We start from the raw sequence: 27393 nt of genomic DNA, 5'->3' as shown, positions 1-27393 counted from the left end.
TAGAACTGAAGATAAATGTGTCTAAGACGAAGTACATGCTGGCTGGCGGAACCGATCGCGATAGGGAACGCTTGCCCGAGCAAATACTCATGGGTTCAAACACCACATAGTCCCTTGAAAAGACCTTAAACATGGTTCGTGCCAAAATTCACAACCATCAAGACACCATAAAATGGTCTCAATAACCCATAAATACACCAACATATGGTATTTTATATGGGATCTACCGGACCATGGTGATGGTGTTTTCATGGGTTGAACCCATTTCAAACACCCATGACAAACCCCATGAGCATGGGGGTATTATGGGCTTTTCGTTTGCTCGGGTGGGCAGTAGTATTACAATCGACAACGACGAGTTCGAGGTGGTTGACGAGTTCATCTATCTAGGTTCATTTGTGACTGCGAACAATAACACCAGCCGGGAGATCAGAAGGCGTATTATCTCTGGAAGTCGTTCTTACTATGGGCTTCACAAAACTTTGAACTGTTTGGCCCTTTTTATTCTCAGGGGTGTCGCGCCCTTAATGGTTCCAATAATAAAACTTATCAGTACAAGTGCAACCCACTCACTAAAATAAAAAACGAATTTATTTTCCCGTTCACTCGGTAGAAGCCATAATAATTTTATTTCTCTTTTTGCACTTTTGTTTTTCATATAAAATAAACACTTCACAAAATTGCTTAATATAGTTGTGGAATACTTCGCCCGCCTCGACTATTAGCTATCAAACTATAGACCACCTGCTGATATCTCAACTTGTTTGTTTGTTTTTTTTATTGTTCTGCTAACTTTGCACGTTCGCTTTGCGTTGCGTTGCAATCTTCCAAATGTCCTATCCGCTACTTTTATGGTTCATATGCGATGTGGTAAATATATGTATAGGTACAATATTATCTTTCCTTATTCCGACAAAATATCGACATTTGATTTTTTTGCTTATTTGATATTTTCCACTTTAAAAGTGAATCTGTGTCTGTGTGTGTGAGCGTGTGATAGTGCGTGATTCTTTTTTCTATAATATGATCTGTTTTCAACAAGCATTAGTTCCCAATTCAAGATTTACTACTGGTCGTCATTTTGTTTTTGTTACTACTTCCGCTGCTACCTTTATCTACCATATTCAAGGATTGCTTTGATGGAGACGCCTTAGCGAATGATTTGGTGCTGCTGCTGGTGGTGCTGATGATGACATTTGTGCCTTTAGAAGAACTTGCGGTGGAAGAGGCGTCTGATTTAGAGGCTGTAGATTTAGAGCTGACAGGTATCTTGGCTGGTGATGCATTGTTACTTTTACTACTTGTAGTAGTTGTATTGGTAGTAGTAGTAGTAGTACTGGTTGTTGTTGTTGTTGTTGTCGTTACAGTAGCAGTTGTTTTTGTTATAGTGAGTGTGGCGTTGCTTTGCGACTTGGTCGCCTTCGGCTGTGCGGTTTTCTTTGGCGAAGGCTTCGGCGATGAGTCCGGTGTGGACCTTGGTGTGGATTTTGGTGTTGACCTTAAACTAACGCGACGGTTAACTGCGGGCGATGCAGCTCCGGAGGGACTACCGGTGCCGAGATAGATGGCGGAACCGGTGTTCTTAACACTACTCGCCAGATCGACCCGTGAACCGTGGATGGAAGGAGGGGCCGAACCTGCGGGATGGATGGAGGTGTAAGTAATTTATTTTGTTTCAAGGGACAAAAAATTCACGAAAAATTTATTTCAATTTCAAATTCTTCAACTCACCCGTGTACGAGTACAGCCCGGCAGGAACGCTCCGCGGTCGGTAGGAACTGACGATGCTGGAACTGCGTCGCAGTTCACTTAGCTCACCCACATCAATCTCAGCAGCATAGTCACCGGCTGCCCGTGGATTGTTCCGTTGACCGGCGGCACTACCGCTCCCGGTTCCGATGGCTTTCGAATTCCGGGGCGACGACGGGCAGGATTGGGCTGTCGCTGAGGCAGCACTTCGCACCGACAGCTGCGATGAGGTCGACGGTGACGAGGATAGGTTGTATTGCTTTCTCGGTGACGGTGGGGTTGCCTTCCGGCGGAGACCACGCGATTCCGAGCGGCAGATTCCTGTACATAGTCGTACAACTAACTGATTCAAAATGCGTCCCACTTTGCGGCTACATTTATGTTTCAAACAGTGAATGAGAGAGCTAAGATGGTGCTACGTGTTTACATGAATGATTTCCTCGCGTTCGACTGTGTGTGATCAAGCAATTGCCTTTTGGGGGTGAAAGTGTCTTGTTTATTGGAGAGATGGTGGCGTTTGTATGAATTGATTATGAGCGTAGCTGTAAAGTGAAAAGGTAAAAGAAAAACCAATGAAGTGATGAGCGACAAGCCAAACAACAATTCCCTAGCAACGGTAGCTACGATGGAATATTTACACATATAATGTTAGGCATAAGCTTGCTATCAGTGAAATGTTGTATTCACATCGACTACAGTAGGCGGTTGCTGGTAGATACGCTCACCTGTTGGACAATCTTTGCCGAACTTGCACTGGCCCTCGCAAACTCCTTTATTTTCTAACAAAACTTCAAAATTGTCTAAAGCTACAAAACATTGCTCTTTATCATTATCTTCCAAAGCTAGGCTCGGGAAGCGTTCTTTGAGGCGAATTCGTTCCTACAAACATACAACTGTTACGATATCATTACACGATAGAAAAGCGACGATCTTACTTCCAACAACTTGCTAGTTTCAAACTCCTGCAGCTGATTCTGAAAGCCGAGGTTCGGATTGGCAATGGCGCGGCCAGCGCGCACCACCTTCAGCGCTTCCTTCCAGCTCAGCGGCGTGACGGTCATGATGTAGGCAACGGCGACCGTGACCGAGCGTGACATCCCGGCCAGACAGTGGATCAGCACGTTTCCGTCTTTGAGGCGGGCGGCGTGGATAAAGTCATTGCACACGGAAAAGTACTGCGACAAGTTCTGATCCGGTGTATCGGCGGCCATCACACAGAGGTAGTGTTTGTCCTGTAGAGAAGGAAAAATTGAAAAAAATGAACACTTCAACCATCCAAGTAAGCCAAAAACAATTTGTTAACAGATATGTACAAGTTATTAGCGACCTAGCGTCTCCATCGAAGCAAAAAGACACTTACCGGATGGAAACGCCGTGGACTATCATGTATTGAGACAATGTGCGTGATTTGGAAACGATCCAATTGTTGATAGTCTTTTGAGTCCCGATAATTACCGATGTACAAACCCGGCATCACCTAAAAGTTTCAAAAGGAGGTGAACGAAATCCATAAAAAATACATTTAGTTGAACTTCTTAATATCCCCTTCATTGTATTATACTATCATTGCTTTATCACATTGAAATACAAACAAAAGCATTATCTAAAAATATAACTCCCAGCCTTCAAAAAAGTAGACCCTGACGTGCAATAAAGAGATCATTACCTTATTCATTCCATTACCCATGGCGCGTTGTTCTCTTCGCTGTGCTACCACCGAATGGAGAAAAGCTTCCGGTGCTCCCTCTGCCTATGTATCTCTTTGATTTTTGTATATATGCTTCCAAAGCTCCCCACAAATATAGCACGAAAAACAAACATCAATAACAATAACAACGACGAGGACTATTATTGTACCCGGGTGGGATAAGCCACGGGATGGCAAACATACTTTCTACGCCACCCTTGCATCATCAGCAGCTGGAGTGGTTCTGGATCCTGCCGGATGATCCACCCGGTGGTACTGCTTCCCAACGACCCAGCATCAGCAGGCACGAAACGAACAACAACGGAGCTGGTCATTTATAAAACGTTTCTCTCTCTCTCCCTCCTCCTTCACCGAGGATAACTGCTGTGGTAACAATTGGTGCTACGCGCTAGGTAGGGGGGCTTCAGCTCTATCACGTTTTCAATTGATTGAAAACCTTTTTTGCCGCACTTCGGTTGTGATCAGCCGAACCTGGAAGTGGTGTGCCTCCGGAACCATGTGAGCTGCTGGGAAACTTTGGTGCCAACGTGTCTGATTCTGAACCTTCGGTGCGTCTAAATTTAGCAGTCAGCAAAGATGGATAGGGGAGAGAAGAGCAGAAAAACAAGATATATGGAATGATATTATTTTCATCAATTCTTAGCGATTGGATCAGTGTTGTCAGGATGTCGCCATTCGTTATGCTCGTTGTCTCAAACTAGCAGTAGTAAGCGCGAGAGAATAATAAAGAATGAAGTTTATTTTTGTTTCCTTTCGGAAACTTATCACAACCGAATCAATGTCAATCCAATAATGGCAAATTGAAGTTTTTTCCAGTTCACAGTGAGCCATTCATTTTTACAATTGGAAATATGAAAATTATGCTATTTCTACGTATTTGTAGTTATTCAACTTAACTTAATTCTAAATTAAATTCTGAATTTGTCTTACGTCTTCTATATTCCGTCGTCTACTAATATTAAGCTAATTTTATATAACATTTCACGAGATATAACATTCCATTTGAAGAACGATTTGTTGATCGAATACCTCTGTGAGCGAAAATATGACTGATTTTATTCTATCCCGCATCCCCCCCATTTTTACAATAATTCAATGATATCTTAGTATGAAAGATGCATACCAAAATTAACCTTCTTCCATGAATATTTGGCTAAGAAATCCAACTTCGTGTAAAATTCCTTGGAACCGAATGGAAAATTGTTTTATTGACAACAGATATAACTGTTTTACCCCTCTGTAGAGTTCAAATTAATAAGTGTTAAGTTCAGTGTTCGTTTCTATCGATTCACTCTAAATATTCCCAAACATTATATCTAGCAGGCTGGCTAGTGATTGAAACACACACATACGAAATAAATCGTCCACTTGGATTTCGAGCTTCGACCATCATATTGAACGGCAGCAAATAGTAGAATGCTGAAAGAAACCACTGAAACTTTCTTTTTATTATTTTTTCATTCAAATCTAAAAACACGATTTTAATGGGAGAAACGTTTGCGGCATGAGTCTGATTGTTTTTTATTGTTTCGTGATGTGAAAAATCTGATTAAAAATGGGAACACAAACGTGACTACCGTGCCCAGGAAAAATAACACAGCGAAATGATTAGGCTGATACAGGAGGGACCGAAAACTCAAAGGTGCAAGCGACTTCGGAGAAATCCGTAACACTGGTGTCAAAAGCGAGCAAAGAACCTGTTTAATCTACCTAGTGGTGCAATTGTGCCTTTCTCATTTATGCAATCTATGACTTCATGAGGTTCGTGAGCAACAGCAATTGATTAGCTACGTGTCGATGCTGATGAAGCAATTGAAACAATTTTACCAGCAGTGAGATAAGACATTTCTTGTACATGTCGTTGTTTCCTCATTCATTAGTTTGCAGAGCTCATGCCAAGTACGCATCCCACTAGAGATGGGCTGAACACAGTTTCGAGCCCTGTGAATGAACAGATCAATCAGTAGTATTGGCTCAAATGGCACGGTCCTCATGTTGATCGGAGATTTGTGCCTTGCCATGATTTCCTTTTTTATCATTTTTCCGATGGGAAGGATTCTCCCAACAATGAATTTATATAACTTAGGTTTGTTCTCTAAAGATTCATTTTGAAAAAGCATCAATTCTTTGAATTTTCGTTTTTATCCAAATATTAACATCACTACAAATCAATGCGTTTACGGAAATTAGTGCCTGAAACTTTAAAGAATAAACCGAAGTAACTAATACTTAGATACATATCGCCCGTTCAAATATATAGATAAATAGACTCACAATCCTATATGAGTTAGGTCCGTTAGCTTGTGTATATACCTCATTAAGAACCTATACCTGTCGCAAATGATTATTTAATGACATTCCGAGATGAAAAAAATATATTTTAGCTTCGTATCATCCGCCATCGATTGCGGCATGCCCCGAAAATCCGAAAAGGATCTAAACGCATCAACGATTTAATCAAAAAGAATGGAAAATTACAGTCTAGCTAAGTCCACACAAATAAATCCAATTTTAATATTCAAAATCGAATTGTCACACAGTAAAACCGCAAGAGATTGCTACATCTAGGCGTTCAAATGAGCAAAGATGATGTACTTATGATCATATAATGACCGGTACGAGCTCGTTGTGTACGAGTCAGATTGCCAGCTCATGCGTAATACTGCCAGAGCAGAGAGTAACATCTAACAGCTTTTCCCTACCAGATCGTGCAAATGTTGGGTAATTTCCTACATGAAGTATATGCAAAGTTGTGCTGCTTAACGGACCATTTCAATGTAGTCTGTGCTAATAGCGCAGCCGTATTCTTTCACGTTTTCCTATACGTTGGCAATAGGATTTGACTCCATTTTACATTGATAGGATAGACGAGCCCTTATTCATCTCATTAGTCAGCATGTCACACTATTTCGTTGATGACTCGACTTAGAGTGTCTGCATTGCGCTTAAATAGGTAGCATCATCTTTGCGTCGTTCTTAAGAAGCAGTACAGTTCAAATTTTTGCCTTTGTTTGAACGAACCGAAAAATGGAGTACAGCGTACCCTTATTCATCCTACCATTGGAACTAATGCGTTGAATAGAGATAGCAGACACTGTTCTAACTAATGTATTCAAATGGGTCAGATGAATTAGGGAGCAGTAACCCTACCAAAAATAAAAGGAAAGAAATATTTATAAACAAGAAATATTTATGAATCAAAATATGTATTCGTTACGAAGACTTCCTGTCCCAAAAATCAGAATATCAGTACAGATCGCCGCAGTATGGGGCTCTCTTACACTGCTGCATTCTGGCCATTCATCTCCGCAACTAAACAATAGAATATACTCAACGTACGTTGGTTCCTTCATGATCAGTATGGGAAGCTTTCCGAGTTCATAGCTCTTGAAAGACCAGCTCTATATCTCTGTTCCACCAGGGCAGACACGTTTTCAATTTTTGATATACTAGACAAGAATTTCCCCATATCACTAGAGTACACGGTCATGTCGCCATGGAAGTGTTGTCTAGTGGATCTCAGCGACATTGTTTTGATTATTGTATTGTATTGTCTTTGATTTAAAAAAGTTACATCGCACAGACTTAGACTAAACACTAACTTAATCCTAATCCTAATATTTAAATCAAACAACTGATAGACACTATTGAAGAGTTGACAGCAAATGTTTGGTTCAGTGTAGAAACAGCACAGTGTCTGCCCTGGTGTAATTTTTAGACAGCATGGCAGCCATATATATTTTATTTCCCACCAGTGTCGCCTGCAGTATATAAATCTTGGGCAGCATGATTTATGCTGCTTTGTTTACATTACGGAAACAGTTCGCTTTCTTGCTAAGTAAAATTATTATATTTCGACTGTTTCCAAGTATTAAGTGCATAAATAGTAATGGGAAGAAGAATCCCAGTACAGTACACTTTAAAGTTCAAATTTAATAAACCCGCTAGACGAACATCACAACGTTTTGTACCGATTCTTGCAAGTTTAGTTTCAAACCCGTACGTAATAAACTAATTTTGAGACATTCAGTCAAGTGACAGTAAACGTACCGAATCGAAATAAGTGCAAAAATCCCTAAAGATAAATTTATAGTGATATTTATCGCCCCATACCGCTTACCTACCCGTGCCAGTGCTCCGCTCTGGAAGACCGTAATTTTACTTACCCGTTTGCTGCTCCCGTTGATGATCCGTTCTTCCTGAAAAGAAGCGCTGCTAAACGAAGAAAATTGGTTACTCCCGTCCCGTCATTGACCGCTGTTCCTGAAAGAAGAAAGGTTACTTACTCAGTGATTGCCACTGTCGATGATCCGCTGTTGCTGAAATAAATAGGCTGCTAAATGCAGAAGAAAGTTGAGTGCTCCCGTCCCGCCGATGATTCGCTGTTTCCGAAAACGAGATCTGCAAAAATAAGAAGGTAATCCCGTCCCAAACAGAAATCCTACCCCAACAGCAAACATCCAAAGGATTATTCTGGTCGTACTGCGTGCGATGTGTTGAGCGTCAGAAAAAATCAATTCTCCGGAAAGATCTTCCCGGAACGTTGAGGTCGAGTTTTGCTAGAAGCGCAGGAGAGTCTATGTTGTCCGTCAGAAGGTCGAAAATGAAAAGTTTCGTCTGTTTTGCAGCGAAGGGAGATTGATGGGGATACAACGATCTTCATATGGAGGAAGCTGGAAACGGTTTTGCCAGGGTAACCGACGAAGTGCAAACCTGATAAAGTTCTTCTGTACCCGTTCGATACTATCAATTTACAAAATCATGCTGGTCCAAAGTGATGATGTGTTTTAACGCGGGGTAGATAACATCTAACAACATACTTTCGAAGATTTTAGGGAGGCAGCTTAAGATTGAAATTTATCTATAATTGGTGACATAATGTACATTGCCTGTTTTATGGATTGGAGTTATCAAAGATTCTTTCCACTTCGTGGGGAAAACATTTTCAACAAGAGAGCGATTGAATGTGAGAATGTCGGATTATACCTTAATTTATCCAATCCGATCTTCCCGAATGAATCGAATCGAATGCTCGAATTAAACTCCAGAAGTGAAGTGCCTAACGAATCCTAGGAAGAAGAAATTACTCACTACTCTATCATATACGCCAGTTCTACATCATTGCCTTAACCCAGCCGTCACTAATTATCAGACAAACGCATACACAGATAGATATACGACTAGCACATACAATTGTACACTAGTACTGAAATCTACAATTTTTAATACACTAAACACTAATAGGCTTCTACTTTTACATTTCATTAATGGTTGACCGTTAGTTTGGACTGGTGCAGAGCATAAAAAACACAAAACATAAGAAAACCCATAATCCCTCTCGATCTTCTCGATGCACCACTATCGAGGCATAATGCAATAACCATCTTAAAGCAATTGTCTGTTAGAGGTTCTTTAGCACTTATGTACGAAACATGCCTGATGTTTGCAAAACCGTCAAACCTACACGTTTACACGCGGAAAATAATTTATTCCCAAAATCGTGAATAAAGTACCACGAATTCTTAAACAATCAACTTTTTCACGATACGAAAACAGGACCATGCACGAAAATCATGTGTTTTATAATTATGTTCAATTGCTAACCACGCTAAATGTCAGCATTTCATCAAAAGCTAGTAGATGAGTAAATAATACGAGGTCTTGTTTGTTTTGTTCAAAATATCTACACAATTGTTTTTGTAGCTAGTAACCCTATTAAATCAAAATCCACGTAATGGTGTGGTTTATGAATATACCCATTTAGCATGCTAGGCTTCCGGATAAGCTAACACGATTAGTTAAAGCGACGATGGATCGGGTGATGTGCTTTGTTCCAGTATCAGGGACACTCTCGAGTCCCTTTGAATCTCGAAGAGGGTTACGGCAAGGGAATGGTCTATCGTGCCTGCTGTTCAACGGTGCGATAGAAGGTGTAATAATGAGAGCGGGGTTAAACACGACTGTCATGATCTTCAGGAAGTCCGTCCAGCTTCTTGGCTTCGTCGACGACATTGACATAATGGCACGGAACTTTGAGGCGATGTCGGATACGTACATCAGACTGAAAGCTGAAGCCAGCAGGATTGGACTTGCCATCAACGTTCCGAAGACAAAATACATGAGAGGAAGAGGTTCTAGAGACGACAATCCCGAGTTCGGACTGACGGTGACGAATTCGTGTATTGGGCTTACTGGTAACCGCCGACAATGGTAGCAGCAGAGAAATTTAGAGACGGATCTTGGCGGGAAATCGTGCCTACTTTGGACTCCGGAGAACGCTTCGGTCGAACAAAATTCGCCGCCGCACGAAGTTCATTATCTACAAGACGCTGATTAGACCGGGTGTCCTCTACGGCCACGAGACCTGAACTACGCTCGTGGAGGCCCAACGCGCCATTAGAGTTTTCGAACGAAAGGTGTTGCGTACCATCTATGGTGGCGTGCAGATGGAAGACGGAACGTGGCGCAGACGAATGAACCATGAGTTGCATCAGCTGCTGGAAGAACTATCCATCGGGCATGCCGCAAAAATAGGACGTTTGCGGTAGGCTGGACACGTCGTAAGAATGTCGGATGACGACCCGATGAAGATGGTTCTTGAGGGCAACCCTACAGGAACAAGAAGACAGGGCGCACAGCGAGCATCGACCAGACGACCGGTGCTGTAGAACTGTAGAATCGTAAACACTGGCGGCGGCAAAAATTGACAATGGAAACAGGAAGAATGCATTGATAGAACATGTACATGAGCATAATTCACTAAAACCACACGTTAGGCTTGGTGTTACGCCATTTGAGCTTTTAGTGGGGTAGAAATGCAAAGGTACATCCCTTTGCCTAGGGGCGCAACATCAGGGGATATGCTTGACCGTGACAGCGTACGTGATATGGACGCAATAACAAAGATTCAAAGTAAGAAATATGTGAATACTCGGAGGGGTTCTGTATTATCGGATATTTTTGTAGGAGTCATCGTGCTGATAGCGACACAGAATAGAAAAACAGATGCTGTAGGAGCAGGTCAGGTCCATCGTCGGGGACTAAACCGAGGATTTCGCGAACAAGTCGAGGAGATGAATGGCTCATCAAGGAAGTAGTGGTAAATGGCCCAAGAAGAGAGATAAAGGGCTTAAAGGAGTTGCGGCGCTAAATGGAACCGGTCACGGAGCCAAAGGGCTCAAGAAGTTGTGGTACTGAAACCAAATAAGAATCGGTATCGGGAGAACTTCTTTCGCCGGGAAACTCTCCGCCAGCGTACAGTCAGATTCGCCACCGGGAACAAGATTGCGTAGACCGCGACGAGACACCAAAAGTCGCGCCGGACGCCCTACTCTACCGGAATCGCCGAACTGACCTCGGCACCTGGCTGGTTGGCTCGCTTTCGAACTTCTCGCCGGGGAACTCTTCGTCGGAGTAGGCTAGATCCATCGTCGGGGATTAGACCGAGTAGTGGGAAGCTCAACGAGGAAGTAGTACTAAATGGCACAAGGGAACTGAAGAGCTCAGTAAATTAGACAGTCTGCAGTTTGCCGTCCAGTTTGTCCTCGTAGGGGAAGAGCACTTATTCTAGACCCACAGCTAGCTTTCCTACCACCATACAGAAATTGCCACGTTATGTGGATGGTCGAAAACTGGTAGTGTGTCGAGGATGGGTGCTGTAACCCTACTGAAAGAACTAGTTGGATAGGAGTGTGTGCTGTGCACAAAAAAGATGGGTAGGTAATGTCAGAGACATAACCGAAGTGAAGTAGAATACACATAGGCTGTTAATTCGAATGCTGCAATTTTTGCTACCTTCTGCATTAAAATCAGCAATTTCGATATTTGTTATGATGTATTGTGCCCCGTTGTTGTGGTACATTTTACCCCTGCACAGGTGTGTTTTGGCCTGCCCATTTTTCAAAGAGCAATTTATGATTTTGGAAAATTGAATAGCTTTCATGTTGCTGAATATATTGCAAAGCGATTGTGATTTCAGAGTAACATATTGGCTAAATGATATCATTAATTAAATTCTCTCAATTGATGGTCTTTAGCTAAGTTATGATTATATTTTCTTAGGGGTGTATTTTATCCCATATACCTCTACATACGCTTGTATTACATTCACATAAATCACTTGCGACGCGTTTGTGCAAATGGAATTTTGATCATACCTTGAAAATTTCAAACGTGCACCCATGACACATGCGTTGCAAAATTCAAATGTTAGGTTTGTTCCAAAGTTTCAAGTGGGTAATTACCAACCCGATTATTTTCAAGTGGATAGTACCAAGGAGCTTTTATTACGATCCTTGGTACTATCACCTTACGATCCTCGATCCTCGAAATCGCCGATCAGCCATGTTGGGTCTAGAAACGACAGCTAACAACATTGTTTACTACATCCCCATGCATGTTTGCTTGGATTTCAGTATGTAAACAAAGTTGTTCGCCGTCAGTTTTCTACTCCGCAGCTTGCTGCATGCTTACCTCATTCCTCACCCAGTTACTGCCAAAGACGTATCACCTTATAACTCTAAGCACCTTGGATAGTACTACCTTTACTACTCGTATTACCCACCGGCCCCGATTATTGAATATTTCATTACACATATGTATAGTGGAATCAAAATGCATTCGCTTACTGAATATTTTTAGAAATAGGCCACTTTAAAGTATGGCATGTACAAATAAAGTAAATTAAGGGCCAAATCGGATAACAAATTTTATGGACTTACTGTAAATTGTACTTACTTTACAGTTAAGAGCCAGCAGAAGGGTATTTGCGCGTGGAATGTCAGCATTAGAGAGTTAAGACGAATACCCTATACATAATATGTTCAAACCTTCACCAAACAGGTTTCTTAGCGTGGCGTTTTCGCAATAACCCTGCAATTGCCACGTATGAGAATAACCCACAACAAATGTAGTGCCAGGCTGCGATACCACATGTTTTGCCTTTCTCAATAGAAAGGTATTGAAATTGCTCTGAAAACCGACTTTTTAACGGAGGCCCGGAGGGCCGAGTGACATATACCATTCGATTCAGTTCGTCGAGTTCGGCAAATGTCTGTGTGTGTATGTATGTGTGTATGTATGTATGTGTGTGTATGTGTGTGTGTATGTGACCAAAAATGTCACTCATTTTTCTCAGAGATGGCTGAACCGATTTTGACAAACTTAGTCTCAAATGAAAGGTGCAACGTTCCCATAGGCTGCTATTGAATTTCTAATGGATCCGACTACCGGTTCCGGAATTACAGGGTGACAAGTACGAACACGCAGAAAATGTCGATTTTAATAAATTCTGCAATGAATGTATAAAGGTGAAAATTTATCCAAAATATGACCACAACTGCTTCGATTTGTAGCATTAGGTCACTAACATCCATTCAAAGTCTATTTGGCCACATTGGCCACCATCCTCGGTTCCGGAAGCCCCGGCGGAAGTATCTAAATTCAGAATAACAGTCACATCGGTTTCTCGGAGATGGCTAGACCGATTCGACTAAACTTGGCCTCAAATGAAAGGTATTGCGTCCCCGTAAATGGCTATTTAATTTCATCCCGATCCGACTTCCGGTTCCGGAGTTACAGGTTGTGGCGTGCGATCACATAGCAAATTGTGATTCAAACCGATACTCCGATGAAAGCAAAAAAGGTAAAAATTTCGCTAAAATGTCTCTCAAACAACTTAAATTTGCTGTTCTAGGTCACCGACGGCCAACCAAACTTTCGTTCACTACATTGACCACCATAGACGGTTCCGGAAGTGCCTGGGAAAAGCGGCCATCTTTCAAAATTTACGAACTCACATCAGTTTCCCGGAAATGGTAGGGCCGATTTTCACAAACTTAGTCCCAAATCCCAAATGGGTCCGGAAATATAGACTAAATCGTCCGGTCACATATGAAATTCCCATATAAGCCGAAACTCAATTTTTTTTTCCAAAGGGGGGACCCAATGAAATTTCAGAAATCGAATTCGTATTTTTGATGCCAAACATCTTTAAAATGCATGAAACGTCGAGATTTTATGTTATCTCGAAATTTTTTTTTTTTATAAAAATCGATTTTTTGAGACTGCCGATTTCGCACCTTTTTTCAGTTCAATATTACCGTGGCTGTTTTTTCTTTTTCAAAATTTTAGAACTCGAATAATGATTTATTTTCCTGTATATAGTTGTCATGTGATGTATAATAATAAAATGTAATATATGCATTTAAAAGTTTTTAATGAATATAAACAACGCACACATTCTCGTGATTCATGATTGAGAAAGGCACAATTGCACCGCTAGGTGGATTAAAATAGGTTTTTTTTATGAAATGTCTGCAGAAGAATAATTAAAATGTCTGTAAATGTCTCTAGATGGTTGTGTAAATCCTAGTTACACTAGAATATTAATTAACAAATAGATTGAGATTGAAATGAGAATACTATTAATGAAGGAATCACTCGTAGTCGAATACAGTTATTCTAGTACAATTTTGCTAAATACTATTACTTTTTTACTCTTTATAGATTTCTTGCTACGTCTGTAGGAGGCTATCAAGAGTCTGTAAATCCCGTCATACAGGCAGCAGTTATACAATTAAACTGTGTTTATAACAACATATACATAGATGATATGTATCAGAATCAGAATATATTGGCTCAAATGGCACGTTCCCCGGACGTAGTCGGGGATTTGTGCCTTGCCGTGTGTTTTCATCATTTCCTGAGCGGAAGGAAAGGACAAGGAGGTGTGGGGAAGTAGAATTGGAAGGGAGGGAAAAATAACAGCACAAAACAAAAATAAACAACAGGTAAGTTAAACTCACAAGTAGTTCAACTTGCCTGCGAATAAGCCTAAAGCTCTTTACCACATTGGATAAGAAGCTTTAGTATGTCTCTGAGTTTCAGTCGACCAAACATGGTTTCGTCTATATAAGGACGGCTGAAGACTCGAAATCGCAATTGCGCTACCGCTGGACAGTTGCATATCAGATGATATGAGGTTCCGTAGTCGGATTCACAAAGATCACATGAAAAAGACTCAGCGCGCTGAATAGTTGCCATGTGATAATTGAGTTTGCAGTGGCCGGTTAAAGCCCTGGTCAGCATGCCGCAGTGGAGCTTCGAAAAATGTAAGAGATTTTTCGAAACCACTGGGCATGGTTGTTCTAGAAACGCCTTTGTTTGGCGACACGTTTGTAGATTTCTCCAATAATTGCGGTGCTCGGACGAAGCCCAGGACCGTATTTTTTCCCTTATCCAACTTGTCGAAATTGGCAGCGCGGGCTCAGGAACAACGAAGTCAATCGCTGAACCTGCCCTGGCCAGTTCGTCAGCCCATTCATTTCCAGTAATACCGCAATGTCCGGGCACCCAGACAAGGTAGATAGTATTGACAATGCTTAGTTCTTCGATTTGGGTTCGGCACGCGATCACTAGCTTGGACCGGGATTTGTCTGAGCTAAGGGCCTTGATTGCAGCCTGACTATCGGAGCAGAAGTTTATAACTCTGCCGGACAAACTCAGTTGAAGGGCCGATTGCACCCCGCACATAATCGCAAAGATTTCTGCTTGGAATACAGTACAGTATCTACCTAGTGAGTGAGATTGTTCCAATCTCATTTCACGACAGTAGACACCAGCACCAGCACGTGCCTCCATCAGAGAACCGTCAGTGTAACAAGCCACTTGCGTTTGTTGTTGTCTTTCCATAAAGCCAGACAACCACTCCTCTCGAGAGGGAATCTTCACATGAAATGTCCTGTAAGGAAAACTACAAGTGAGTGTAATATCGCTGGGAGCAAGAATATCTTCACCCCATGTAACCATTTGTGACCACAATCGTGTATGACTGGTAGCAAGATCAACATGATTACTGTTCCAAAGCCCAGTAACCTGCAGTCTGTATGCACATGATAGTGCTTCTTGTTTTAAGTGTATGTGTAATGGTTTGATATTTAGAAGTGCCTCAAGAGCAGCAGTCGGAGTCGTGGTGAAAGCACCAGTCAACGCCATGAGCGCCATTCTTTGCAGATGGTTTAGCTTTGACTGGACTGTCACCACCTCTCCCCTCTGCCACCACACAAGGCATCCGTATGACAGTATTGGACGTACAATTGTCGTGTAAATCCAATAGATGTATTTAGGTTTGAGACCCCAGGTCTTTCCAAAAGTTCGTCTGCACTGCCCGAAGGCCATGCACGCTTTCTTGACTCTGAACTCAATGTGAGCAGACCAATTCAGTTTGGAATCCAATATGACTCCAACGTATTTGACTTGATCTGCACACAGCAGCTCAGAATCAAAGAACTGCAAGGGACGAACCCCGGTTGTTATTCGCTTCTTCGTGAAACGGCTCTTAATGCCTGTTGCATTCAGTCAAAGATTGTTCCGATGCAAAATCCAGTAATTAGTATTTGGTAATCGTCAGCAAACCCGTAGGTTGGAAATCCAAGCTCATTGAGTTTCTTCAACAAGCCGTCAGCTACTAAGTTCCATAACAAAGGTGACAGAACGCCGCCCTGAGGACAACCGCAAATACTCAACTTCCGTATCTCAGCCTGTCGCAGTGACGAGCAAAGTATGCGGTTACTAAGCATTGCGTTTATCCAACCTGAGATACATGCAGGTATCCCATGACCGCGCGTCGCTTCCAGAATAGACTGGAAGGACACATTGTCAAAAGCACCCTCAATATCTAGGAATACACCCAAGCTAGATTGCTTGAGCGAGAAGGCTTTCTCAATGTTGTAAACAACATCGTGAAGCAGAGTGATCGTGGATTTCCCACACTGATATGCTTGTTGCATTTTGTGCAGTGGATATTCAACTAAACTAACGTTCCTGATGTGATGATCGATTATCCGTTCCAAAGCTTTCAGAAGAAAAGAACTTAAGCTGATAGGCCTAAAACTCTTGGCTTCTTCATAGCTTGAGCGCCCCCCCTTTGGGAATAAATCTAACAGTTATTTCTCGCCATGCTTTCGGGATATACCCGGTAGCAAGACTGGAAAGCAAAATCTTTTTCAAGACATGTTTAAGAATACCAAATCCCTTTTGCAGTAGCACGGGAAGTATTCCATCTTTTCCGGGTGATTTGTATGGAGCAAAGCTGTCAACTGCCCACTTGACCGATTCAGTGGAGACCAATGTGCGTGCTAACGCCCACGAGTCCGAATCACCAGAATGAGATCTGTGAACATTGTTCAACTCCGGATCGATACAACCTGAATAGGGTGTGTGTCGAAGAGACAATAAACAACATCTTTTTCGTCCGTCACATAAACACCATCTCTGGTTTTTAAGGATTTCATCTGAAAATCATTCGATTTGGAGAGAATTTTATTTAATCTGCTAGCCTCGTTCAGACTACAGACATTAGTGCATTGGCTTTGCCAGCCAGCCCGTTCTGCAGATCTAAGACATTTCTTATATGCACTACGAGCTGACCTGAAAGCCCTGGAGTCATCACGCTGACGCCGGTTCCAAGCTCTTCTCATAACTTTCTTCATTCTTTCAAGCTCAGCCCTCCACCAAGGGGTTCCCCTAGTCGATTTAACAGTACGAAGTGGACAAGCTTCTTCGTAGGATGCTAGTATGAATGAGTTTGTCGTATCCACGACGTCATCTAAGTCGTGTAGTTGACTAATTGTTGGAAAATATCCATGAAATTTAGTCGCCAAGTTTTCCAAAAAGAGGTCCCAGTTTGTAGACTTAGGATTACGATATGTCACCACATTGAAGGTGACATCAAAATGATCGAAAAATATAGTTATGATCGGATAGAGACAGTTCAGTTTCATTTGGAACCTGCCAATTTCCCAGTTCATGCAAAATTCTATCAGAGCAAAGTGTTATGTCTAACACCTCCTCCCTCCCAGACTTCGCAAAAGTTGGTCGGTTTCCCACATTCAGAATATGAAGATTTGTACTACTTATGTACTCCATCAGTTCAGAGCCTCTCAGATCGATGTCCGAGCTGCCCCAAATGATGTGATGAGCATTCGCATCACTGCCGATAATGAGCGGAAGCCCATTTCTGCTACAATATGATACAACGCTTTTGAAATCATCAGAAGGAGATGATTCGTTATGCGGTAGATATGCTGAACAATATATATATTTTTTTCTACGTTTCCGACAGTCAATGTAACTGTGACAACACAGATATCGCGAGTTGTGAGCTCCGATATGAGACATGCGTCAATAGCCTTATTTGCAAGAATGCAAGCACGAGGCATTTCACGTGGGTTAGTCATGCCTGTCTTGTTGTAAGCAATGAAGGCAGTGTTAAGTAACTTTCCAAAATAGAAGTTTCCTTTATGGAAATACGGTTCTTGAACCAATGCTATGGAAGCTTTACCTTCCTGCATGAGTCGAGATAAATTCATAGTTGCTGTACGTTTATGTTGGAGATTGACTTGTGCTATTCTAACCATTGTTGATTAGAGAACTGTACATTTCATCTCCAACACAAATTGCACAACAACTAGAGGACACCAAGCGAGTTGGGATGTTAACGCATTTAGCGAGCCATATCAGGTTTAAATGGGACATGATCATTTGATTCCCACGATTTGCGAAGAAAATAATGGTCCACTGTGTCAGAGATTCGCATAACACAGTAAGGGCAAAACCCAAAATGCTCCGTGCGCGACTGGCATATTTTAGACCCTCCAGTCATTAAGTCCTCGGCACGGCACTACACCATGACTTAGGGTCTCCTACTTTCAGTCGCCTCCTACGACATGGGAGCAGGACTCCAGTGGCTCAATTCTAGGCCGGATACCACACGGCCTCTGGGCAGGTTCATCTGTACACATCGAAATTTGATAATCGAAACTCAACAAAACTTCACCGAACTACCATCAGCCGAGAGTCTCAGCAAACCCCCAGCCAACAAAATTCGGCAAAATTAGGCAGATCATCGGTAAAAAAAAACTTCGGTGTGTAGAGTGAACGTTCCGCTGCGTAATGCAGCATACTGGGGAGTTCGCCCAACTTTTCCCAGGCTCCGTTCGCCATTGAGAATGTTTTAAACCCCCTCAACAATTTTACCCATAGTACGGGTCGCATGACACTATGGAATTGGGGTTCCCTGTTTGGTAGATTTTTACCACTGAAACAGGTAGTCCGTAGTGTAATTCTTAGCCGGTTGAAACAACCACTACCGACACTACACGGCTTATCTAGGCTGTTCGGTGAAAGAAGCTGACATTGAAGAACAGCTTCCATATTTAGATGGGCGAACAGCCGCAGAAGGAAGGAAGGAAGGAAGGATAACGGGACGAGAGGGATTTGGGCTAAGCGCTTATTTAAAGGCGGCGCTGGCTCGCCTTGTCAGGGCTGCTTTAGGGCATGTGGTATTTAGGCCTAGAACGTATAGGGCCCACTACCTCGTCCTACCACACCCGCAGTCAGCCCCCGCTGCTGGTTATACAATTAAACTGTGTTTATAACAACATATACATAGATGATATGTAAAAAGCTATCCCAGTTTGCTCCGAGTATCAAATCAACGGCAGAAACATATTATATCAGTATCCAATAAGCCAACATCATCTCCTTCACACAACACAACAACCAATGCTATTAAAATCGTCATCGTCAATCATACTACCGCTTGCCAAAAGAAAATTAACCAAATGATGAATTTATCTGAGCCCGCCACGCATAATTTAAAGAGCAAGAGATCGGGGTCTTTCGCACTCAACCACCCCTTCGCATGCGCACACTTGCAATCCGCATATTGAACTCCGAAAAAAGAAATGATGCCTGGCGGCAGTCATTGAATATATTCCAACCGAAGTGTTTGAGCTGACACAAAACGCAGCAGCTACTACGAGGTCAGAAAGCAAGCTGACGAATTTTCTCTTATGTGTCGTTTTTATACCTGGCGAATGGTTCATTTGATAAAAAAGAGGCAGTCCTAACAACGCTCGTTGCTTGGTCGAATTGTACGGACCAATCAGCGCAGATAATTACCACCTTTACAAATTACATTATTTTCGTTATCTATCATAGACGTACATTTTACGGGATCAAGTACAATATACGTGCACATATTTCCGTTCAGATAATGCAAAAATATAGCGATTTCGATTAGTACAACGGATGTTAATCGCATTTGAAGACTGGGAAAATATCTCAGCAGAAATTTTTCAAAAGGGACCCCCATATTGAAACGTTAGAGGTATTCTACTTCAAAAATTCTCTTGTCGAAGTAATGCCGTAAGGTAATGCCGGAGAGGAATCAGGTTCCGTGCAAGATTTGTTGTACTAGCGGGTCGGGTGACTATACCCAAACCCGTTTCCTGAGTTGTTGGTTTTTGTACATTTTTGAAGTAGAATACTTCTAACGTTTCAATATAGGGGTCCCGTTTCAAAATTTGCTGCCGGAATTTTACCCGATATTTTAAACGTGAATATCTGCCGTTGTACTGAATGGAAAAATACGATTATTACTATGCTATATTTAACCCTAAGGAGGAAAATTTGGTAAAAAACAAAATTTCTCACTTCTGATGAGGCGAAGCCGAAACGCAACTGAGTATAAGATTATTACGCTATCTGATTGGAAATATGTACAACAATTTTGTATCCAATTCGGTAGTACGTACAATTACTGAAAATAGCGGAAAAAATGGATTTTATGAAAGTAGTAATTATTTGATCCATGATTGGTCGGTAATATTCACTCAAAAAGCAAGCGTCGCTGGTCGCCTCTTTTTCATCGAATAAACTGCGACGCGTATAAAAAGGGAACACAAGAAAAATTCGTTAGTTTGTGTTCTGACGCTGTAAGCGTAGCAGCTGCTGCGTTTCATGTCTGCTCACATTCTTTGATGGTAGGTAATAGATACCATGACTGCCGCCAGGCGCTGATAGCATTTCATTCTAATCATGAAATGACGTGCCAGTTTCAAGCATACACGGAAGATACAATGATGACACACCACAGAAAAAGCAGAAAGCTCTTTTTACAGAGTTGAATAAATGGATTGGCGATGGGGTGGTCGAGAGCCGCGCTCTCTTGTTTTTTAAATTATATGTGGCGTCAGATGCGTGTACAGATAAATTCATCACGGCGCGCGTTCCAGAGTGCGCCGTGGTGAATTTATCTGTGTATTTCCTCTGGCAAGCTGTAGTGCGTACTGGTTGTTTCGTTGTGTAAAGGAGATGGTGTTGGCTTATTGGATGCTGATATTATGATTTTCTGTTGATGATTTGATACGAGTTACTTCGGAAAGTTTATTTACGAGTTTATAGAGCATTTTTACACTACCAGGGGAAACTTAAAATACTCGGTCCTCGGAGCAAACTGAGAAAAAGTTTTACGTATCATCATGCTATAAACATAGTTAAATAACGGTTCGTAAAACAGATTAATTGTATCCACATTAAGCTCGGCTTATTTTATGTGCGGCTAGATGACGCCATGCGCATTTTACTTATTTTGTTTGCGAATATCGCGGCTACAAAAGTGAAAAGCTCCATTATTGTGAAAACTCCACTCTAAGATACCTGCTTGGTTGAGGCTCGAGCATATTATTATTTATGAAAACATGGGGTAAAACGCGCCTCCTAAGGAAATATGATCATAGTTTAGCAATAGGACATTAATTGAGAGAATTTAATAAATATCATTCAAACAACATTTCCCCCTGTAATGCAATCATATCGCTTTGAAAAATGTTCCAAATTTTTCACAACAACAACGGGACAGATAGCTCGTTGGACTAACACGTAATAATGTTTTTTGTCGTGATTTCACAAAAGAGTAGCTTAAAATCGTTTTGGGTTATGCAATTTTCAGGTTTTCAAAACAATTATTCTGTTATAGACTAGAAAGATGGGTAGGTAATGTCAACGACATTACCGAAATGAAATAGCAAACATTTTAAGTTGTTAATACGAATACTGCAATTTTTACTAATTTCCGAAAGTTTTTATTAAAATAAGTTATTTCGGAATTTCTAATGGAAATAGCGAAATAACGGTACACGTATGTACGATTCTCTACTGTTACCAAATGAATTGTTTCACTCTCATTAAATGCTCTTTTCAGGGTTACCATATGAGGATAAATATGTTGGAATATTTTAGGTTTCGATGTACGTGTACCGATATTTCGTTATTTCCATTGTATTCTACTTCATTCCGGTTATGTCTCAAACATTACCCACTCATATTTTTTTATTTGCATATTTATCTATATCGTAAAAGGAGGTAGATATAACAAAGGTGACTGAACGACACTTTGAGCACAGCCGCAAACACTCCTTATCTCAATGACGAGCAAAGGATGCGGTTACTAAGCATTGCGTTTATCCAACCCGAGACATATGGAGATATTTCATGACAGCGCGTCGCCGCCAGAATAGACTGCAATGGCACATTGTCAAAAGCACCCTCCTTATCTAGGAATACACCCAAGCAACCTGGGTAAAAAGGCCTTTTCAAAGTTATATAAAGCATTGTGAAGCAGAGTGATCGTGGATTTCCCACACTGATTTGCATGTTGCATTTTGTGCAGTGGATATTCAACTAAATTTACGTTCCTGATGTGATAACAGAATCCAAAGCTTTTAGAGGAAAAGTACTTAAGCTGATAGACCTAAAACTCTTGACCTCTTCATAACTTAAGCGCCCACTTTGAGAATAAATCTAACTGTTAGTTCTCGTCATGCTCTCAGGATATACCCGATAGCAAGAATAACAAGCATAATCTTCAAGACATGTTTGAAAATATCAATTCTCTTTCGCTGCAGCACGGGAGAGATACCATCTTTTCGAGGCGATTTGTATGGAGCAAATTTGTCAACTGCTCACTTGGTCGATTCAGTAGTAATCAATGTACTCCCACGAATCTGAATTACCAAAATGGGATCTATGAACATTGTTCAGCTCCGGATCGATACAACCTAGAAAATGTGTGTCGAAAAGACAATTAAGAACATCGTTTTCATCCGTCACATAAAAACCATCTCTGGTTTTTAAGGTCATCTGAAAATCTTTCGATATCGAGAAAATTTTATTTAACCTGCTAGCCTCGTTCAGACTAGAGACATTAGTGCACAGGTTTTGCCAGCCAGCCCGCTCTGCAGATCTAAGACATTTTTTATATGCACTACGAGCTGACCTCAAAATCGGTTCCAAGCTCTTCTCATTTCCTTCTTCATTTCCTTCAAGTTCAGCCCTCCACCACAGGGTTCCTCTAGTCGATTAACAATACGAAGTGGACAAGCTTCTTCGTAGGACGCTACTATGAAGAAGTCGTAGCCACGACGTCATCCAAGTTGTTTAGCTGACGAATTTTTAGAAAATATCCATCAAATTTGGTCGCCAAATTTTCTATAAAGAGGTCCCAGATTGAAGATTTGGGATAACGATATGTTACCACATTTGGGGTGACATCAGGACGATCGAAAAATAATTATATTTATGATAGGATGGATACAGTTTCATTTGGAACCTGTCAGTTTCCCAGCTTAAGCGAAACTATCAGAACAATGCGTTATGTCTAACACCTCTTCCCTCCCAGACCTCGCAAAAGTTGTTCGGTTTCTCATATTCAGTATATGGAGATTTGTAATACTAATGAACATCATCAGTTCAGAGCCTGTCAAATTAATGTCTGAGCTGCCCCAAATGATGTGATGAGCATTTGCATCACTACCGATAATGAGTGGAGGCTCATTTTTGCTACAATATGTTACAACGCTTTTGAAATCATCATAAGTAAGACTCGTTATGCGGCAGATCTGCTGAACAATAGGTATAATTTTTGTCAATGTTACCGACAGTTAGAGTAACTATGACTGCATAGATATCGCTAGATGAGACACGTATCAATAGCCTTATTTGCAAGAATGCATGCACGAGACATTTTACGTGGGTTAGTCATGCCTGTCTTATTGTAAACAATGAAGGCAGTTTAAGTAACTTTCCAATATTTAAGTTTTCACTCTGGAAGTGCGGTTCTTGATCCAATGCTATGGAAGCTTTACCTTCCTGTATAAGTCGAGATAGGTTCATAATTGCTGTACGTTTATGTTGGAGATTGATTTGTGCTATTCTAACCATTGTTGATTAGAAAACTGTACATTTCATTTCCAACATATATTGCACAGCAACTAGAGGACACAAAGCAAGTTGGGATGTAAACGCATGTAACGGTTCACTGTGTTAGAGATTCGTGTAACGCAGTAAGGGCACAACCCAAAATGCTCTGTGCGCGACTGGTATATTTTAAGCTACCCTTCATCCATCAAGTTCGGCAGGAAACTACACATTGGACATTCATTTTGAATGGAAATCTATGAAAATTTAATGGATATCTTCAAAAACGTATTCTAGCGCTGATTTGAAAACACGGAGGTCAAACTTTCATTACAGCCCGATTTGGATTTGGCTTGTCGCCATTTCACCCGTGTCACTTGGGATCTGTATCGTGAAAACAATATCAAATCGGCGCAAAGTCGAAAAGTCCTCCAAGTTACGTGCCAATAATAAAATAGCATGCTCGGCAAGCAGTTTAAAGCTGCGGACTAGACTTCCTTGCTCTACCGTGTCCGATGAATATGTGGAAGCGTAAGTGTCTTTGAACAATAATCATGATAAAGTTTGAAGGAAATTGTCTGAGTAGTGAAATCAAATTTGACAAAACAATATTCCTTAAAGAGCAAATGCTTCAAAACATCAAGGATGATTAAACAATTTTGTTCACATGTACAAGTCTTGCCGACCACTTAGTATTGATTTAAAGTGTCTTTAATAACTGAGAATGATATACACAGATCATCGTAAAATTATTTTCTGGAGACTGTATTTATGCATGACTAGTTTAATTATTAACATATCTCCGAAAAGAATAAATAATTACTTCTCCATAAGTAAATTATTTATTACCATGCGTCCCCATTCATGCATAACTACTCACTAAACCGCACGGTGACCTAAAATAAATATGAAATGAATACATGAAATATACAAAACTCCCAGCGCTAACGGTGCTATTTGACAACACTGACCACCAACTGACGCAAACGAAATAAATCATCGGTCAGCCCATATAAATCAGCATCCAGTCGTGTATCCAATATCATACTGTTTGCTTACCGAGCTAACACCGGGTGTGTCTATTCCAATGCACATCCAAATCCAAACACCAACAGCAGTAGTAGAAATATGATAATCACCGCCTTCTGCGTTCACAAATCTGACTTCATCCCTAACAGTTTTACGACAGCCGCTTTTCTTGCTGTTTTTTTTTCTCACGCTAAACTACTACACGTTTCCTGGGATCGCCCCTGGGAACGCTGCGGGTTACTTCTTCCCACGTCCGGTGACGATGGTGGCGGCTCTTCGGTTTCGTTTTCGGTAGTGTGATGTGCTACCCAACGCTGATGGGTTATATAATCACACTTTTGCTCTGCGATCAGCGACGGGCAAGCACTGTTCACTTTCCCAGGCCCTTTGTTTAGTTTTCCGCTACCCTCGGGCAGCCCAACCTATCCATTCCGCCCACTGCCGATTCAAGAATCGATTCCGCTTACTGGTACTGTTCAATACCAAACAACTGGAACTAGTGTTATCGGGTCCCAGCTTTATTCCTACCGGAGGTAGGATCACAATACTAAACGTAACTGAAACTGTGATTTCCAGTAGAGTTGTCGGTCACGAAAGTCGTTTTGTTTTATTTTTACAACAATTATTATCGAGCACTATTTTTAAACAGGAATATCACTCAGTGAAATCACATTCTATCATTCGTAACGATATGCCTCCACAGTTTCTTTTTTGTTACAGGAAAATTTTTGCACTGCTGGACAAGCCCCAAAGGGTGTCAGGTATTTTCTTCATATCACAACTGATTGACTGTTGAGGGTTACTTTGCAAAAACAATAAACACGCACTAAACTGAATTAGGAAAGTTTGAAAACAATACACACAAAAGCGAGCAACAGAGGTGCTGGGAAAGTTCAGGTTTTCCTTTCAGTCAGGGTTCTGCTCATATTTTAGTTGATTATGGTGCGTTCCTGTGTTGTAATGGGTTGGCTGTATGCTAGCTCTACATAGTGAGTGTGTTCCAAGCTTGTTAGCTCAGTCAGTGCGTCAGTCAGTGAGAATGGAACAGAGAAGACTGAACGGGAGTCGCCTTCGGAAGCTCGGGTCGAGGCCTCCTGCGATGTACATACGCGAGAATCGGTGGATCGTCGAGTCCTGCTGCTGATGACGTGCAGGTATGCGATGCCACGGCACGGTCGATTGCTGGGAAAGCGGCGAGAGAGAGAAAAAAACTGTGAGCGGAAATGACGAGCGAGCTACGAGAGAGAGAGAGAAAGAGAGATTCTTCCTAGTCAGTCCTGCTAAATAGGCCGGCTTTCGTTTTTCCTGCTTGGGGACGCTGATGGAACAAAATAGCTTCCCCAGCAGGAAACGAGATAGGATAGTTTGCTCTCATTGTGAGATTTTTACGTTACGATATTCATTACAGCTGAGAAATTGAATTAAATATTTCAAGCCGTACCAGATTACCTATCTTTGGGTAAGTGGCATGTAGCACCTTTTGACGACGACAGTGGAACTGTTTTTTTTCATATTACGTTGACATGTTCTTTCTCAATGGTTCGTTTATCCTGGTGCAAATTGCCGCAAACCCGTATTACAAACGGATGCGCTTGTATTTTTTTTCTTCCTGACTCCATTTGAATTTTTCTATGGATGCCTGGGAATGGGTGATTCATGAACGTGTGCATTTTTTAGCTCGGAAAATTAGAATTTACGTTTACATCGTTTTACTTCAAATTGAGTGTTTACACTGACTAAAAAATTAAAACATTTTAAGACATTTTGTTACAGGTACCTTTACAGTCGAACCTTACCCCGAGATATTTGAAAGTTGAGCAATATTTTGACCCAATAATTGTAGTTACGCTGGTTTGCGCTTCCTTGAAAATACGACACCCAGCTAAAGGGCCCAAGCAGACAAACTGTTCAAGGTATCTTACAATGGTTCTTGCAAATCGACAGCTTTGGGACCTGTAATAGGGACCACACCGGTATCTGCAGGCTGTCTTAGTGTGCAGGAATTTACATGACATGACGTCAATGTCATTCACATCAAAATTGGGGGCTTGGACATGAGCCCTGGGGAAGGGCCATACAGTTAATTCGTGATGTCGATAAATCATCATGCGAAAAATGCATGTTTTTCAGACAACAACATTAGCAAAAAGTTGTTTAAAATCAGTGAAACACCATGCTGGTGCAGCTTCTCAGAGAGAATGTTGACAGAAACTGAATCAAAAGCCCCCTTAATAACCAAGAAAATTGATACCATTTCCTCCTTGCTAGCACAGTCAATTTGAAGTTCGTCCCTTTGCCTTTGCGGAAGCCAAATTGTGAAACCATTTGCTTCTACCCAAATACCGAGGAAGAGTACGATCATTTTCACGTATAACTTTCGGATACAGGACAGCATTACAATCGGTCGATATGAGTTGTGGTCGGAGGCTGATTTTTAGATGGCAATGACCATTGGCGTGCGCAAGGGGCGGCTAGGGGGGGCTTCAGCCCCCTAATGCTTCGTGATTTTTTAAAACAAAATTAATAAGTATAATTATAATATTGAAGAAATACGAGAAATATGTGAAACTTGCTGCATATCTCATTTTCTTTAAGCAAGCCATGTAATCTTAGAACGCCTCCACAAAAGCAAAATTTGGCGCAAGTTCGTTGAAATCAGGAATCTCTATCGATAACAAGATAAGGTTGCTGAGAGGAAGCGGTAACTGCAGCAAAGATTAGATTACCGACTTAAAAATACAAGTGTGCTGGTGATCAATTTCATTTTTTGCCTTGACTAAAATTTATAAACTTTTTATTGTAAATGATTAATGCAGTCGTTAAACACATATATGGCGATTCCTGGAAGTATTACATGAAAAGCGATA

At 41.3% G+C, this 27393-nt stretch overlaps 1 protein-coding gene across 1 annotated transcript; it reads right to left on the bottom strand.

Annotated features, from left to right (window-relative positions):
• Positions 1-589: 589 nt before the first annotated feature.
• On the bottom strand, positions 590-25596 carry LOC131689139 (uncharacterized protein DDB_G0271670). The gene is made up of 7 exons (XM_058974007.1): positions 24557-25596; positions 3416-4011; positions 3110-3226; positions 2685-2981; positions 2475-2628; positions 1732-2070; positions 590-1637 (listed from the first exon to the last, which is right to left on the bottom strand). Exons 2-7 carry the CDS (start codon positions 3434-3436, stop codon positions 1057-1059), a joined length of 1509 nt encoding a protein of 502 aa, XP_058829990.1. The 5' UTR covers positions 3437-4011; positions 24557-25596; the 3' UTR covers positions 590-1056.
• Positions 25597-27393: the final 1797 nt, after the last annotated feature.

Source organism: Topomyia yanbarensis, chromosome 3, assembly GCF_030247195.1.
Source record: "Topomyia yanbarensis strain Yona2022 chromosome 3, ASM3024719v1, whole genome shotgun sequence".
Classification (NCBI taxonomy): Eukaryota; Metazoa; Arthropoda; class Insecta; order Diptera; family Culicidae; genus Topomyia; species Topomyia yanbarensis.
This window is presented reverse-complemented; position numbering and strand designations above follow the sequence as displayed.

Coding starts and splice junctions, on each gene's coding strand:
- LOC131689139 (XM_058974007.1), bottom strand. CDS start 3,436: ATGGGTAATGGAATGAATAAG. Junction 3,227..3,415: donor TGGGTAATGGAATGAATAAG/GTAATGATCTCT, acceptor TGAAACTTTTAG/GTGATGCCGGGTTTGTACAT. Junction 2,629..2,684: donor AAACTAGCAAGTTGTTGGAA/GTAAGATCGTCG, acceptor GTATGTTTGTAG/GAACGAATTCGCCTCAAAGA.